Here is an 18,416-nt window from a genome sequence, read left to right on the forward strand (position 1 = left end):
CTATAATCAGTTGTCTGTGGGGTTGTGAGGGAAGATAATGTGTTCTCCCTTTGCCCTTGGCCCTGTTTCATCTCATCTGTAGTTTCTCAGTTATGTAAAGGATTCTCTACTGAGATGAGGTTGGGGATAATGACATGGGATGTTCCCAAAGCTGACCTTCTGCATATGGATTTTGGATATGGGAGACTAATGCCTTCCCTTCCTGAGGAAGGAGATGGGGTTCATATTTTTGCAGCAGTTTATAATTAAGAATGACAGCCCTATTTTAAAGTAGAATGAGTAAAATCTATGGACATTATACAATCTGTAGTACCTATGTGCCAGGGTCTGATTTCACCTTCAAATGTGGATCTTTTCTTCAAGATATTTATGGCAGTTTCAAATGTTACAAGAGAAATGCAGGCCCCCATATTCTAGGACACAGCTATTAAAGTTGTAAATTCACCTCTAATTAGTTTTGATAACCAAGGCTATTGTTTTATGTAAAAGGTTATTGCTTACCCATAGCCAGCCAGGAATCCAAGACTGGGTGGGCTAACTTTGTCACTGAATACAAAGAGTTCAAGGCTGGGTCTAGGTGTTTTAGATCTCTTTCCAACCTGATTCAAGATCCACCACTCACTGGAGTTATTTTCGACCAAGGAAACTGTGATGTTGTCCCTCTTCCCATCTATTGGGATGAAAAGATATATTAGTGCACAGAAACCATGAAGTCAATGAGTCAGGCTGATTGGGATGCCTATTACCAAGGACAAAAGTAACTGTGCAATCTAACATTTCCATTAAATGAAACTCAAACAGTCCTGAAACCCATTTTAAGAAGGTTCTATCAAACAGTTCTGGACTTTTTTTTAATCAAAGCAGCTTCTGACTAAATCTTATTTTGCTATATGTATCTACATAAAGCAAAATGTGTGCTTGTGGTTGCATAACTACGTTTTGACACTTATGCACAAACTGGAATGCTTTTTCACTGTGTGGACATGATGGAAAAGGGCCCTCTCACTTTTTTGGCCAATAGAGAAGATGGTAGGGCACTTGAGCAGGGAGCAATGCTCTAGGTCTCCTTCACTTTGAACTTGGATTTCCTGCCTTTTAGAAGGGTGCTCTAACCACCTGGCTGCAGATTAGGCATTGCTCAGTCCACTGTCCAGCTTTTCTCCTCATGCTGGCCCTCTTGTGCCTGGCATATCATGGGATGAAATGGATGAACAGCACTTGGGAAAGTTAAGTTTCTATCCCACTGGAAGCAGAGGCTCAGGCTGGAAGCTAAGGTCCACCTCTCACTGAGCTGCAAACCAGTGAGCTGCATATTTTCTTCCTCATGGCCCCTCAGCATTGCCCAATGGGCCAGTTCAAGAGGAAGAATGGAGAATGGTCTGGGAAAAACAGACTCCCAGTTACAGCATCTTTTTGGAAAGCGGAAGACACAGGTTTTAGGCGTGGGAGGAACTGGACCCCAGATCTTGTGTTTTTTGGGTGTGCTGTGCTCCATAGGCTGATATTGCCTCATTCTCTATATGCACTCTACCTGCCTTTAACAGCACTGGACAACACAGGATTAACTGGAACCAGAGCTGCAACCGGCAGCCACAGTTTATGCCATGGTATGCAGAAGGATTCATCTGCTTCTACACAGAGTGTCATTCCCATGCACAGTTATGTGGACATTTGCCTCTGAAGGGGCAAATGCCTTGGTTCTTGCCAGAGGGAATTTTAGCACTCTTCTGATAGTACACTTGAGAGTGTGCTACATGACCAAGCGATTGGTAGGGAACAATCTGATGGAATCCTTAGGCTACAGGCCACAGAGTGGTAGTAAGTTGTCATTCTGGTGCAGTTCGTGGAGAAAAGATGATGGGGCTGAGCACAGACCAAGTAAAACCTGCAGGCATTCATTGCATTTGCTCTAAACTCTGTTTTTCCCCTAGCAAGAACATGGTCTGATAGTTTCTCTGCCCGAGTCCCTGTACCTTGTCCCTACACTGTTCTGCATTGTCTGGCAGGAACAGAATGCTAGGATGTCTGCTTGGAGCATTGCTCAGAGGACTTGCTTAAGGTTGCAGGCTGGAAGTGGGCTATACTTGGATCTCTGAATACCAAGAACTAAGGAGTTAGGTGAAGGGATGCTCATTGCTTCAGAAGGGTAGATAGTGCTACTAGCCAGCCTTTAACTCTGTGCTAATGCTGTAGATTATTGTCCACTTAGAAGCTCCAATGACAGAGCAGAACTTTGCAAGTTAGTCATTGTCTGAGGCATGACCTGATACTCATAATAATCCAGTGCTGGAGTCCAATGTCTTCTCTGTATTGACACAATGGACATGTCATGATTGGAAGTCGTTCTGGCTTCCTTGGCAGTCTTGCCATTTGCTAAACTTCCCCATGTGTTTTTACAATGGGAAAAATATGCCATGCTAGTAAGACAGATACACCAGTTGGTCTACATACCTTTCAGTAGCTGCTTTATGGGTTTTGCCAAAGAATCACTAGGTGCCTTGATGTAGTATGGATATACATCTTCTAAGGTCCTGCAGGAAACATGTAAAATCCATAACTTTATCTTGTTATACCTAAGAGCTTTCACTTGGAAATCTTCCTTGGGGCAGTTGTAGCACATAATTCCACTCTGAAAAGGCAATTACTGTAACTGCTGTGTTTCTTGGGTTAGATGCTGATCTTGCATACGTTTGGACTGGCATCTTTCCAATGTCTTTGACAGTTTGATTTTTGACCTTCTATCTGTATTTTCACAAGGGAGTCTCTCTCCAGAAAGTCCCTGCAGGCTGATGTATGTAAGCTCACAGATAAGATGGACTGGGACTCAAATCTATTCTTTTTTTTCCTTTCAAAGGAAAACACTGTGAAATACATTTGATGGAAATGCTTATGCTTGAGAACAGAACAGCATTCAGAAAGTGAGGATTTTCTCTGGGATTGTTTTTGGAAATCTTTTTGCATGATCTGAGCCTTTCCAATATCAGCTAACTGCTGAAGAAGTACTTTCCTGCACATTTGGGAAAAGTCATCCAAGCTGGAAAATGGTTTTGCAGTATCCAGAAACAGTTTAGTTTTATCAGAGACAAAAGAATTACCCCATCCTGTCCTGTTTAAAGCGGATGGTAGCTTAGAGAAATCAAGAGCATTCTCCAGTAAATAACTGTATTCTACTTCCAGTTCATACCAATGTTAAGAAGATCAAAATCCAGCCACCTAAACACAATATTCTGAGCAGCTAAACAGCTTTGCCAACAGGCAGCATAAGCGTACTTGCTGAAGCAGCTGTGTGGCCATTAACTGGGTCAACTGTCAACTTGAACTCTATACCTCTCTTGAGAAGCACTTCATACCATGAGAGCGGAGAGAGATTTTATTTACAAAAACAAGAAAATAAAAATAAAAATTAAAACCCACAGAACCTTATATGCAGCCACATGTCTTTGCAGCATATACATATATGTCTCTGTATTTGGAAAAGCTATATCCTACTTCTGTCCAACAATGAAGGTTAACTTCTAAAGATGTTTAGAGATGGAATCGGTTGCTTCCCACTCAAAATCCTGTTTTGTTAGGCCTGTGGACTATAGTTACTTTATGCCACAATTTTGCTTATGCAATACTCTTTGGTATTCACATGGAGAGAACTTCTTGACCGCTCTGCAAATTCTGATTGCCAAAAAAAACACAAAAGGCAAAACTACTACAGATGCTGCCCACCTCAGACCAATTTTCCCTTACTATTTTTCTTTAATAACTTAATGCTAGCAACCAATGAGAACTCTAACCCAGGTGGGCACTTAGCATGAGATTCACCTCCAAGTTACACCTATCCAACCACGCCAAAATTGACTGAGCTGCAACTTGGAAGAGAATCTGGCTACTGTTGCTAAAATCTACTGAATTTACTTCCTACCAGTCATTGAGAAAGGAGCTAGGTGGTAGTTTAACAGGTCATGGCATTAGCTTGTGAAATATTCTGACACAGTTAAAGAATGCGAGTCTGTTCCAAACTAATTTACCTTTCAGAAAAGCTTATCGATATACAGCCTGGCTGTTTTTGACTTTTGGGAAACTGCAAGGAATTTTCAGCAGAAGACTCTACCAATCCCTCCTGTCAGGGAAACAGTTGCCAGAGGGGACAGATAGACCATCCATAAGCATGCCTGTGCAGCACAACTGTTCTCACAGATCCTTTGCAGCAATGGATCCTTTCCTCAGAACTTTAGCTAATGTGCTTGCTCGAGCCAATATTGTACATTTACTTTGCATAGGTTTAGCAAAACCTGCTTAATAAGCTTCACTTTTAGAAGAATATATATTAAGAACATACAAAGTGCCATACTGGCTCAGACCAATGGGTCATTCAGTCTCTGACAGTGGCATTAGCAGATGCTTTAGTGAGAGAATGTATGTACAAGGCATGCATAGTGTAGTTCATTCCCTGTTATGCTCTTCCTGGCATAAACTGTCATTGGTTTAGGGATCGCAGAAGATACATTCCAGACTATTCTGTTTAATAGTTATTAATGTTCACACATAGAGTATTCAAGTATGGTGTTACGTGAACCAGTTGAAATGGTTGCATAATTAAATGAAGAAAATTACTTACACATTTTCAAATGACTCTCGAGACATCATGGCTGCAATTTTTTCCCTGGTTGCCTCTGGCAAATAAATGGACAGCTTATCTGATGCTATTTCTGATTTTGCACCAAGACTGAGGTTTCTAAGGTAAAAGAGAAGACACATAACGAATCTGAGCACATAACAACATAGGGTTTTCTGAGTTGTGCTGACCCAGAAATTGGTTAGCAAAGCCAACTGCACATTTTCTGTCCCTGCTATTCTATCTTGTCAAGGTGCCTGACTCACCTGACCAGCATGGTTACCTAGGGTTCCTTGTAGTGGTCTGACACTGCCCTCTCCTAATAGATGATGGCTTTCCATATTTTAAAGGTACATATTAATGAAGACATTGTCTGAAACTGGTACTATTAATCTGGTAAATGAACAACTTTGTCTTTAAAACCTAAGGCTAGGATTTTCCCCACTTAGACCCCTATCTAAATTTTCAAAACTCCTTGTTTATTTGAGGTGTCTCAAGTTTAGCACTCAGGAACTGAGGCACGATGTCAGACCACTCAAAAATGAAACTCCTGTTTTAGCAAGCTGCATATTTGCATTTGATACACAAGGGGCTTGCCAACAGTAGTTCATAGTTTGATACTTGAGTATTGCAGACCTACTATTCTTGACCATGACTGCACAATTAGCACAAAAGTGTTAAAAATGAATTGCAGGCCTACCTAAAAGACAATTATAATTGCACTAAAATATGAAGGGTTTAAAAAAAATGAAGGATTTAAACAAACTCACACACCTAAATTGAAGATGCTGACATACGTCAAGTCCTATTTTTGCTTTTTACTGATGTACATGACTCTCATTACTGTAACTGCAAAAAGATGGACACCGTTATGTCCATCTATAAGACCTGCACACATGCTACTATTGGGACTTGGTGTTACTATGAAGGGCAGGTAGGCATGTCACTGCAACACTTCTGCTATTCACAATACTGCTGGGTTAGCCTTTGATTTGGTCCATGGAACTCCCAGGTCCCAGTCTGGGTTTAGAAAATAACAGAATATTCTGTTGAACAGATCTGTGTATTCTGAAGCACAGCACTCACAAAAGACTCCCAACCCACAGCAAAGCTTAGCAGAGAAAACTGCATGCAGAGACCAAATGTATTAGCCCTAGTGTACATGGACACAAGCCACAAGATAATGATTGGGAGCAGTGTCCATTTACTTCAGGGTGGTTCTCAACGTGCAGGCATCTCACAAAAAACTGTGTAGCATCTCGTGCTTTACCACTAAATTGTTTACAGAAGAGAAGGACTGACCACTGCATCATGAGGTTGTAAAACTTCTGTTAGAGAACGAATTACTTTTTAGAGGTTTTCTCCTTCAAGGCCTTTAATTCGAATAAATATTAATGAGAATTATGTCTTCAGAAGGTATTATTAGTCTATCAATTGTACATAATTTTTTCTCTCTTAAGCCCCTCTGAAAGCTTCAACCTCAATTTTAAAAAATTCATATTTATCACTCTCTGGATTCCCATTGAGAACATATTTAGACAACCTTATTTACAGATGCTGAGTAGTGTTTGAACATCAGTCCCCTACAAACAATCTTAAGTTTGGCACTTAGGGCCTTTGTACATACCACAAAATTGACCTTTAAAGTGGCCTAAATGCCCTTTTGCACTACTTTAATGGTGTTGCTGTTTACAATCTTGGCACTTAATGCTTTAATGTCATTGCTGTTTACACTCTCAGCAATGTATTGCACTTTAAATGATTTTGGTACGCAGGAAGATAAAACACCTCCAAGGTGTTTTAGTTTGCTACCCTGGTGCTTCCTAGCTGTGGAGGGAAGCACCAGGCCCTGTGCAGCTCAGGGGCTGTGCGACCTGGCGGCAGCCTGTGCAGGCAGCCTCCACTAAAAAGAAAAAAAAAAAGCGGCAAGCTTGATCTTTTTTTTTTCTCCCCAGAGCCTGCCTGAGCTGCGCGAGGGTCCAGTGCTTCCCTCCAAGGCTGCAGGGGGCTGTTGCTTCCCTCCACACCTGTGGTGTCCCCAGGACTGCCCGGAATGGGTGCCAGCAGGCGGGTGCTGCCTGGGGGGCGCTGCCACTGCCATGGAGGGAAGCACTGGCCCCCCCCACAGCTCGAGGACCACTCACCCTGCTGGCAGCTCACCCCCTGTCCCGCTACCAGAGAGACAGTTAAGGATTGGGCCCCCACCCTTGTGGGGTTTAGTTTGGCTTAAGTTGAAACGGTGTTTTTAAAACCCCATTGTTTCAAATTAGGGAGAACTAAACTGAATTAAACCCCCATGGTGTGTACAAGCATCCTTAGAGGTCAAGTCAGCCAAGTCAACCAAATCACAAGTGAAGCCATGTCCTTTACACAGGCTGCACAATAGAATTCATTATACAATAAGCATGATAAATTTATTTTGTGGGTAGAAAAGCTCAGACCTATTTTCAGACTTATTTCTCCCTTCCCCACACTTTCCCCAGGTACTTACTGAACTTGCTCATGTTGAACTTTGGAAGGTCTCTATATTTTAATTCTTTTGCACCTTGGAGGTGCTTGGCCAGTTTTCTGACTGAGGAGATCTAGGGTAAGCTTGCCTTTAAAATGTATTATCTATTAATGCTGTTTTCAATTGATAGGAGAGGTTACAGTTAAATGATGAAAACCAGTCCCTTCCAATCTCCCCTCTGCTTACTCGTAGCCACTCATTCGCAGAATGAGCAAATTGGGTAGGAAATTAAACAAGCAAGTCAAAGACTGAAATGCAGTACACTTTTACTATTCCACCAGGCCTACACTAACAAACAAACATTTTCCTAGGATCATTGTGGTCATGCTAATTTACCTCTGAATACTCCATGAAAGAACAACAGCAAATTTAGCAGAAAAATCCCGGAGATCCTTTATCATTTTTTTTCTACTGGGAGGGCTGATGGTCCACAAAGAGTTTGAATTTCCTTCTAGATCTGCTATAGTTATATCTTCTTTTCCATAGTTTTCTAGAAACTGCAAAGCTCCCTGTAAATGCAGTGAAAGAAAGAAGGGAAAAATCAACATTCATAAACAGGTAACAGTTCTTACCAATCAGACTATAAGCCCCAGAACTATGGATACCTTGGGAACTATGAGTCTATTTGCATGGATGGCCTCCTTCAGGGACCAGTTGAGTATTAGAGGAGAGAGGAAGAATCGAAACAAAGCCAAACCTCATAGGCATAAATGTGATGTGAAAAGATTGCATTGCTTGTAAAAATGGTTTAAAAAATATAACTAACCAACTAACACCCCTCTCCACACATACAAACACGTTTACTCTGGTGGAAAAGTATACAAGAATGAGCTTAAAATAATGAATCAGGCAAATTTGGTAGAGACCTTGTTGACCTAGAGGTTAACTGAGATAGCAGAATTAGCAGATGGCTAGGAGAGGCAGATACAGTTGAGGAGTATCACATCCTCCTGCTTTACCTTGCAAACTGCTACTTCACTGAGACTCCAGACAGCAGTAGCAGCTACCACAACTTGTAGTTAATTTCTGTGACAAATAATGTTTCAGTTAGCTAGGACCAAACATCCTCCTAACCCAAGGGTGGGCAATTATTGTTCCAGTTCGCTAGGACTAAAAATCCCCCTAACCCAAGGGGTGGGCCATTTGAGTTGTGGTGAGCTATCATGGGCCGTACACATAAAATCTTTCAGAAAGATAATTTTAACAAATTATATAAAAACAAATCATAGACTAAAAATCAAACATCTACTATAACATATTTACATTTTATTTCAAAACATTTTTTTCTCATGATTTATGTTTTCTTGAGCAGCGTATATGGAGGCAATTGCAGCATAGCTCAAAGTAAAGTCTAATCCTTGTGTACTGTGTGGGAAGAGGTGTATGTGGGGGTGTCGGAGGAGGTGTGGCATGTGCGCATGTATAGGGGGCTGGGGCTAGGGTTGCCAACTCTGACTGAAGCTACTACAGGAGATTTTTTTCCCCAACTTGATGTAATGTCATTAATTGTACAATTCAACCCATTCACAATATTAATCTCCTAGATTGCTTTCAATAGTCACTGGGAGATTGATGCTGATTCCAGTAGACTCCTGGCCAATCTGGAAGGGCTGGCAACCCTAGCTGGGGGTGGGGGGGCAGAGGGCTCATGTAGCAGAGCTCACCAGGGTGGTGCAGGTGCAGCTGCAGTCCACCCCGCTGCAACCAGCTCATGGCTGTTCTGTGGTGCTCTGCAGGACGCTGAGCCCTGCTTGAAGCAGCCCGCATCACGCTTCTGCCAGCACCTGGCCAACCATCCTGACGCTGGCCCTAGACCTGGCCTTGGCCCTGGCCCTGGCCAGTGCACACAGCTTCCTGGCAGGGATGCTTCTTGTGTGGCTGCAGCCACCCAGGTGCTGCTTAGCTCCCCACACCTCTAGTGGCTCCTTCTCCTCCTGCCCTGCTGTGCCATTCATGGCAGGGGGGGAAACTATAAGTGGGTGACTCCTGCCCCAGGAGGAGCTCCAGCTCTAGGATGCTCTAGGGCACTTTCCACTCACTCTGCTTGCCTGGTGCAATGACCAGCCACCTGTGGGTGGCCAACTGGGTGGAAGGTGGCTGGGAGCTGGATCCCCTCATGCTGGGGTAGGAGCCACCCAGCTGCAGCTTCTGCTGAATCAGTGCAGCAGGGGCGGGAGGAGGAGCAGCTGCTGAAGACAGGGGGAGCTGAGCACTACCTGGACAGCTGCAGCTGCACCAGAAGCAGCCCTGCTGGGAAGCTATATGTGGTGGCCATAGCCAGAGCCGGGGCAGGGTCATTGGAGGTGTGGGTGGGAGCATGGCATAGGCTGTCTCAGGTGGGAATGGGCATGGATTGACCCCACGCAGAGTGCTGCACGGGCAGCCAATTAATTGGCGGGCACTTGCCCACAGGCTGGATCCAATCAGTTGGCAGGCTGGATCCAGTCCATAGGCCATATTTTGCCCATCCCTGCCCTAACCTGTGTCTGAACTGTAGGGTCCAAATTAATTTGTCCATTTCTACTGAAAAGAACTCCTTATTTATGTATGAAAACCTTTTTAAAAAGTGAAACTGTAGAATACTGCAAAGAAAAGTATATGCACTATACTATTACCAAAGGAGGAAATAAGTATGGAACTAATAATTGTTTTACAGCTGGCATAGGATGTAATGCTGTTGTAGTGGCAGGGCATAGATGATGGCTTTCATATTTAAAAAAAAAATACTAATAATTTGATCCACTACAAGCAAAGTGAGTCTCACTTCACTGAAAGTGTATTCTGTATCCAGGGTATTCTGTTGGAAAACTGGCTGCTCAAGGACATTTACCAACTGCTTGTGAACACTCTTCTCTTCTTAAGAAAATTTTCTGTAACTCTACATATGCTATAGAGTCAAATGATGAAGCCATGTTGACACTTAGTGGTTTTGCTACCATAACATTTATTGACATAGAGCAGGGGCGGGCAATTATTTTGGATGGAGGGCCACTTACCAAGTTTTGGCAAGCCATTGAGGGCTGCATGGGTAGCCCCACCCCTTGACAGGTGCCCCGCCTCCTGGTCACCATCTTGGGACCAGAAGTCCTGCCCAGTAGCCCCTGCCCTTTGCCACCAGAAGTCCCTCCCCTTGTCTCCCAGAATTACTCCTTTCAGCAAGGGGTTTTGCCATCTCTGAACCAGAAAAATACCAAATTAGATTCTAAAAATCAAACATGTAATGCAACATTTATTAATGTCATTAAAAAAAATATTTTTGTCCTGATTTACGTGTGTTTGTGTAGTGCACATAGAGGTGATAGTATAATAGCATAAAATGAAGTCTTACTCTTGTATATTGTTGGAGGGGGTGGGTGGGAGGGTGGGTATAGGTTTGTGGGTATTTGGGGTGTGGGGGAGGGTGTGTATGTGTGATTTGTGGGGGGTGGATAGGTATGGTGTGTGTGTAGGGGGTGGGTGTGGGTTTTGTGGGTAGCTGTGAGTGTGCAGGGGGAGGGTGGCTGGGGAGGGTCATGGCTTGCATGGAGGAGAAGGGTTTGCCCACAGCTTGCCCCCTCACCTGCAGGCAGAGCCCCCACCAGCACTCCTGCAAGCCTAGGCTCTGTGCTCCTGCCACTCCTGGCCCCGGGACACTGGTGCAGGCCCTGTGCTCCTGCTCGCTGCCACTGGCCTTCCGTCTGCCAATGGTTCCCTTTTCCTGTCACTTCCTCATTTGACATCCCCCACTCTGGCACCACATCCCAGCTGCTCCTGCAGTCCTGGTGCTGCAGCTGGGAACCACATGATGCTGGAGTGGGGCAGTGGAGGGAGTGGGGAAATGGCTGCAGCACGCGGAGTGCAGCGACAGCCGTGCAGGAGCTCAGGGCCCACACCAGTGTACCAGGGCCAGTGCCGGCACGGCCCAGAGTGGGACAGCAGGAGTGTGGGGTCTGGGCTGCCAGGGGCTCTATGGAGCCAGGCTGCACTGCTCAAGCAGGGAGAGGAGGATGCCAGCACAGCTCCACAGAGCCCCTGCCAGCCAGGGCCCTGTGCTTCTGCTGCCCTGCTCTGGGCCCCACTGGTGCTGGCCCCAGTGCACTGGTGTGGGCCCTGCACTCCCACTTAGCTGTTGCTGTGCTCTGCATGCCCGCTCGCTGCCCCTTCCCCCAGCCTGCTGCCCCTTCCCCACTCCTTCCCTGTCTGCCTTCCCAGCAGCTGGCCAGCACCACATGGTTCCCAGCTGCAGTGCTGGGACCGTAGAAGCCAGCCTGGCTGGCCCTGAGGACTGGGGCAATTGCACATGGTCCTCCCCTGCCTCCCCACCCTACATCTTATCTGTATTTTTCTTGGTGTGGGGAGACAGGAACAGTCCCAGGTCAGAAGCCTCCAGAAGCCCCTGCTAGGCAGAGGCTTCTAGCTGGGGCTCAGGGTGCAAGGGTAGGGAGGCAGGCAAGGGCGGTGCCAGACTTGCTGGTGTGGCTGTTTAGTTCTGCTGCTGGCTCCTCCTGGGTCCTACTGCCCCTGGCTCCTGTCATTTTTGACAGGCAATCAGGGGCAGGTAAATATTAATTTCCTAAATTGTTAGGGGCCCCACAGGCCAGATAGAAAGGCCTGGTGGGCTGGATCTGGCCCGTGGGCCATATTTTACCTGCCCCTGATGTAGAGTTACTAAAAGGATTGCATCAGTGAGCACACAGACACGTGGCTGCTTTTACCAAGTTGCATATCATCACTGCAGAAGCTTGTGTCCACTGAAAACCCAGTGCACCTTTGGAACAAAGCCAAGGCTTACAGGCTGCCAACATTGCTATGTCAGACATGAAACCTCGTCTATCTGGCCTTGAGCCAGTGGCTGCATGTCAGTTCAGGGTTTGTTACATGGGGGGCGGGGGGTGGAGATTATTTAGGTGACAGGAAGATTGGGCTTTGCTGGCTTACACTAAATTTGTAAATCAATTTGAATGAATTGAAGGTGACACAAACATGCTGGGATAGCAAAGGGGGATCATCTGGTAAAGAAATGGCTGGATCTGGAAACAACAGGGATTATAATCAAGGGGAAAACCCCAGCTAAAATGTCTGAAACAGAGGAAGATATGAAAATGTGAAGACAAGAGGCCTGAGCGATGATAAAGCATGGGGACAAAAATGGATTTAAACCAGCAGCCAAAAAAGCATGAGGATAAGACTGCAAAGGAACAGGGAGAAGAATGGAATATTTCTAATCTCACACAGATCTGGAGGAGAATCAAGAACCAGAATATTACCCAGGGAAATAAGAGCAAATCTTTGGTGACAAAAAGTAACTTCTGTCACCAAAACGTTGAAGACCAGGCCTGAACAACAGACTCCTCAGTTCTAACCATTCATATTCTTACTTGAGAAGGAAGTCCTTATCCAAATGCAATGGAACTAATCAACTGAGTAAAGACAGCACTACTATGCACTTTCTGCCACCCAAACAAAATTAGCAAAATGTCTCAGATGATTGATATACAGGGAATCCTTGATTTATGACTGTTTGAGTTAGAACAAACGGCACTTACAACCTTTGTAAATTAAGACACTGTTTTGAGGTTCCAACTTTAATATGCTGGACACAGCTGCCTCCAGCTGGTAAGTCTGCTGTGGTAGGATGTGGAGGAGCAGATCAATGCCTCTGCAGTGAGGGAGGGCTGGGACAGAGGCTGCCCAGTGGGGCGGGGAGGAGGCTTGCGGGGAGGGGGTGGGGTTGCATGTTGGGGCATACGCCCCTGGATCTGCGTGGGGTGAGCAGGCCTGCGGCTGCACTGGGCTGCACTCCAGGTTGGTGGTGGAAGGTGCTGGGAGCAGGGGCTATGCCCTCCTGCCGCTTGCCCAGCCAGGGAGGGGCAGAGCCACTGTATGGCCTCTGGACAAGCAACTCGCAGTGGTCAGAGCTGCCCTGGCCTCCCCATGCCTCCCAGCCCCACCCCACCCTGACTAGGTGAGCGGCAGCAGGGTATGGGAGGGTGTATGCCCCTGGATCTGCATGGGGTGCATGGGGCTGGGGCTGTGCTCTGGGCAGGTAGCAGGGGCTACAGCAAATTTTAGGGAGGTTGCAGCCCCCACACAGTGTCTGCTCTGCCCCCTGATCTGGGAGCACATTTCCCCCCAATGCCCTGCCACTGCCACTTGCCCAGCCAGGGTAGGACGGGGTGAAGTTGTGGCTCATCTGGGAGGAGTGGGGAGGTCGGGGTGGCTCCGGATGCTGTGCGCTGCTTGTCTATAGGCAACACAGTGGCTCTGCCCTGCCCTGGCTGGGTGAGCGGCAGAAGGGCATAGCCCCCACTCCCAGCATCTTCCACTGCCCACCTGAAACACAGCCCGGTACAGCCCCAGCCCTGCCCGCCCTGTGCAGATCTGGACGAATACGCCCCCCACCATGATCTCCTGGTCTGGCGATGGGAGCAGCCGCGAGAGCCACCAGACAAGCTGCCAGATGAGCAGGTCCTGAACCGGCAGCACAGTGGCAGGAGCCTCTGGCTGGACAGCCCCCTGTCCTAGCCCTAGCCCCAATCCCTCCCTTGCTGCAGGGGCACCGATCTGCTCTCCTTTCCCTCCCCCAACTACAACAGACTTACCAGCTGGAGGCAGCTCTGTTGAGCATGGTAAAGGAACCAATCCCCCATTTATTACATTGTTCCTATGGGAAAATTGGTTCCTAGTTACAACGTTTTGACTTAAGACATGTTTTTCAGGAACCAATAGGATCGTAAGGCTGAGGACTGCCTGTACTGGAAACAAACATACACATGCACTCTGAAAAGATGAAGCTCTCTATATTTCACTTACAGTATTACCCGAATAATATTTTAGAAGCTCGTTGAAATCACTGTCACCCATATCGTTGAGCTGGTTCTGCTGAGCACTCATTGTAAAAATAGGCTGGGAAAGAATAAAATGCAGACTTGTTAAATTTATTCATTTCTATCTCTACACAAACAATACCACATTCTGTGTAGTGCAGTGTAAGGCAACATTGGCCTGTTAGCAGTGGGAAGACAGCATGATCCAGAACAAGGGAGAAACTCACATGAGCTATTGAAGTTCTGAATTTCTTTTCAATTTCTTTAAATGTTCCACTTTGTGGGAATGCAAACCTCCCTGAATCAAAACATTTCCCAGGTTTTGTTTCAAAAACAGTCTTATTTTTCCACAACCCCATCCAGTAGCATGTGAGACTTCATTGTTCGAAATTTAATTTAGATAAGCACCTATCCACAGTGGGCTGAGCAGACAGGAATGCAGCCATACCTTTTTGGTAAGTCAACGGCTTTCAGTAATGATACGTTTGTGAGCACTGCTGCTTGACAGTGCAATGGCAAGTTTCCCATGTAAGCATAGCCTGACAGAACAAACTGAGATTACTTTGTATATCCTTTCTCACTATGTACAACCGTAATTGGACTCACTCCTTCAGAGAAGCGTATCCTTGTCACTGCTGCTGAATTTCTCAAGTACATTGGCATCTCTGAAGGTTTTTTGTTCCTTTGTCTAAGTGCTATATGTACCCAAAGAGGATCTTAAACTGAAAACAGTTTTAAAACTTCAAAAGCAACTATGAATACTTGCTCTTCAAAAGGGCAAAACCAAAGTGGCATCTCTGAATGTTCCTCATGGCATCCCTACAAGCTATGTTGTGACTGATTTTGATTCATCTATGAGGTTGACTGGCTAGCACAGAAGCATATATGGAATCCCTTCCAAAATAAATTGGATAAACATGGAATGACCACCTAAAAATCTGATTCAACTTTGTTTACTTTCCTTTCACTCTCTAGGTAAAAACAGATGTCCAGTTTATCCCAGGTCTGATTGGGTCAGTCATTTACGCACTCAGCTGGAATGGCAATTGACTCATATTAGCTCCAATTTTCCAGGAAAAAGTTATATCTTATCTTGAATACTTCAAAGTATTCAAGTACTTAAAGTATAGTAATGGGCCTGTACCTCTGTAGGATCCCAGGATAAAAGGCTATGTCCAGGGAGAAATCCAATATCTGTTTTTAGCCCCTGAGGGAGTGAAGAATAGCTATACAGGTGCTAGTGGTAAATCCAAACATTTACCGTAATGCAGTATCAGGTCAGATATTTGTAATGTGGAAGCAATGATGGCATTTTACAGTTTAATCATAAATCATTTATAAGATACTTAAGTTTTTAACCCAGAAGGGGATCATTATCATCACCTAGTCTGACCTCTGTGACTCAGCTAACAGATTTCACTCACCAATTCCTATATGCCTAATAAAAGAAAGAATATAGCACAAAGAATTAAGTTATCTTTTACCTGATAACCTCCTAGGGTTATTGTGATTGATATATCAAGAGGCTTGTTGACGACGCCTGCAACAGATTTGATTAAAGACATGAAGAGTAGCGGGAACCAGACAATACAAATCAGCAAGACGACAATCATGCCACCCATTCCATACTTCACAACTTTCTTTTTCTTTTGGCCTCTAGGTTGAGGGTATCTCTGTAAAAAAAAGTCACATGGTAAAACATAATGTGTACATTTTTAATGTGGACCTATGTATAAGTATAAATAAGAACCTTAGTGATTCCAAACTCTTGTAGCTCTTTACAAACTTCAATTTTAGCTCAGTTTCATGAATATTTTAGTGAAAGCTGAGCAGAAATTTGATTGTAACTGGATTGCTTTTGTGGCAAACATAGGATTTCATTTTAAATGAATCTGGGTCAGTTTAGGGCTTGGTGTATTAAAAAAAACTTGCAAGACTGCTCATTGTGCTAGATGGGCAGAGCAGGTGGAAGGCAGCTGGAGCTGCAGCCCTGTGTGCCGAGGCAGGAGCTGAAGTTTCCCCACGCTTGGAGCGGTACAGCAGGAAGAAAAGCTGCCACTGCTGGAGGCGAGGGGAACGGAACAACTCCACCAGCCTAGGCCCTGGCCAGTTTCTGGTGGGCTGTTCCTGGTGCAGCTGCAGCCCGCCAGGTGCTGCTCTGCTCCCCTTGCCTGCAGTGGAAGTTCCTCCTCCTGCTCCTTCCGTACTGCTTCAGGTGGGCAGGTCGGGGGGTAGGGGGGAAAGTTTCAGCTGGGCAGCTCCCATTGGAGCAGCACTAGTAACAGCCCCACCAGAAGCTAGGCGTGCTGGTCGGGGCCCAGGCTGGCAGGTGTGGGTGGGAACACAGGGTAGGCTGCCCTGACAGGAGCTTGTGTGGCTCGTCCTCGTGTGGACTGCCACAAAGGTAGACGCAGGCCAGATCCAGTCAGTTTGCAGGCTGTATTTTGCCCGCTCCTGTTCTAGAGTCTACAACAATATTTTTATATTTCTGTCTCTCTCCAAATCACATCAGAAAACATATCTGTTCTCCCTTGTCTGTAATTCTTCCCTCCCTCTGTTAGTGGCCTCATGATTGATTACCTTAATGGATTCACCATCCTGTACAATGTCTTTCGACCACTGTTATTTACTTAGTATGTTCTCTTATATGATTTAATTCTGTACAGTATTTTGGGATACAACGTGCATGAAAGAAGGACTACACAAAATAATGATGCAGACATGCATTATTCTTGCTTTACAACATGAATCCATAAAGCCCTAAGAGAATATTACATTTGTAACGCAATGCTGCATTTAAAACAAATAAGTTACTTTTCAAAAGTATTGTATCAAACCATTTGTCTTGTGCCAGGGAATACTATTTTCATTAATATCATATCAAGCTTACAAGGGGCATATCATTTATCTGTAAAAGGTTAGTTCAGACACTTGTAGGCTAAGTACAGACATTCAGGTTCATTAGGGGGAGGTTAAATCAGTTCAAAATGGCTGCCTGATATCAGGTAGATCAGGATGTGGGGGTTAGCCGGGGATTGGGGATACAGCAGGCTGGAGGAGATTTGGAGTCTGCCAGGGGATGGAGGGGAGGCTCAACCCATAAGGGGTGGGGGAGGTGTGACCTGAGGGTGGGGTGGAAGGGGCAGGCGTGACCCATAAGGTGTGGAGGTAGGGGGCAGGTATGACATGTAGGTGGGGAGGGGAGAAGCACAACCCACAGTATTTTGCTGGGATCCAGGAGCGTTTGCCAGGATCAAGAGGTTCGCAGAGTCCTTGGGGGGCTACTTTTAGCCCCCTGTTCCCATTCCCCGCCCCCCCAGCAAACCTACGCCCCCATCCCTCTGCCCCCTCACCCCACCAGAACTTACTTGCTGGGGAGGGAGGAGGGCTTCAGCAAATTCTCATCTCCAGCAAATGCTGATAAAAGTGGCTGCACCTGGAGTGGGTTGTGGGACTGGGGTTGAGAGGGTAGCTGTCTGCGGGGGAGGCAGCAAGGGGCCAGGGGCGCGTGGTCAAAAAATAGCCCTGTGCTGGGGTGGGAGCAAAAACAGCAGCCCCAGGGCTGGGGCAAGTGGCTGGATTTTCCCAGCCCTGGGGCTGCGCAGGGAAAGTATACAGAAGTCACATGCACGGTTTTGACCTAAATCAAATAAGTTTGATACTACATAGATCTAGATTTATCTTAAATTGGATTCTGAAATTTTTAGACTCTTTTGTGTGCATGGAATTTCTGTACATATAGGTTTAGACTGATTGCTGGTCACTGAGAGTGTAAGGTCAGCACAGGGATGAGCTAAGTTTAAGTCGGATGGCCTTTTTGAACCCGATTTAATCTCCCCAAATGTCTGTACCTAGCTCTGATGCAGTTCCAGAGCAGCTCAGAGAGACTAACCACCAAAATCCTCAGGAGAACCAATGGAAGTGATAGAGAAAGCACCAAAGTTCCCTTGAAATGCCCTGATAAAGGTACTGGTAGTTGTACTAGTCTTAACAGACAGCTTTCTGTGATATGAATGCAAGAGTCCACCCAAAAGCATGGCAATACATAGTACTGGCACATGTGGACTTGGAAACTTGCTTATCCCAAAACTATACTACAGAACAATACAGACTGATGCTATTATAGAAAGAGCAACAGGGACAGTGACTCTGGAACTGGATTATGTTTTGAAACTGTTACATTCATGATAGGGATATAATTAACATAAAAACCTAAACATTAGGTTTTTGTGGATTTCTAGTAAAATGAAATTAATCTAAGTGACATACCTTGACATCCTGTAGATTTAAGGGGAATAATTATAAGAAAACTAGAAATATACCAACAATACTAAAGTATATCGCCATTTTACTGCAAATGTACAATTTCTGAATATTTAGACCATTCCACATTGTTAAACTAATGCTTCATTTCTTTTTAAACTGGCAAAATAAAACATAAGGATGCTATTTTTACCAAGGGTACAATGGTAAATACCAGCTCTCAGTGGTGTGG

At 45.3% G+C, this 18,416-nt stretch overlaps 1 protein-coding gene across 1 annotated transcript in view; it reads right to left on the reverse strand.

Annotated features, from left to right (window-relative positions):
- LOC102376224 (piezo-type mechanosensitive ion channel component 2-like) overlaps positions 1–18,416 on the reverse strand; it is a 518,739-nt gene that overhangs the window by 4,275 nt on the left and 496,048 nt on the right. The window contains 6 exon segments of the mRNA XM_025212438.1: positions 502–670; positions 2,452–2,531; positions 4,610–4,726; positions 7,452–7,624; positions 13,908–14,000; positions 15,406–15,594. Of these exon segments, the coding sequence (XP_025068223.1) occupies positions 502–670; positions 2,452–2,531; positions 4,610–4,726; positions 7,452–7,624; positions 13,908–14,000; positions 15,406–15,594 (821 nt within the window).

This window comes from Alligator sinensis, unplaced genomic scaffold (assembly GCF_000455745.1).
Source record: "Alligator sinensis unplaced genomic scaffold, ASM45574v1 scaffold480_1, whole genome shotgun sequence".
In the NCBI taxonomy this organism is placed as follows: domain Eukaryota; kingdom Metazoa; phylum Chordata; order Crocodylia; family Alligatoridae; genus Alligator; species Alligator sinensis.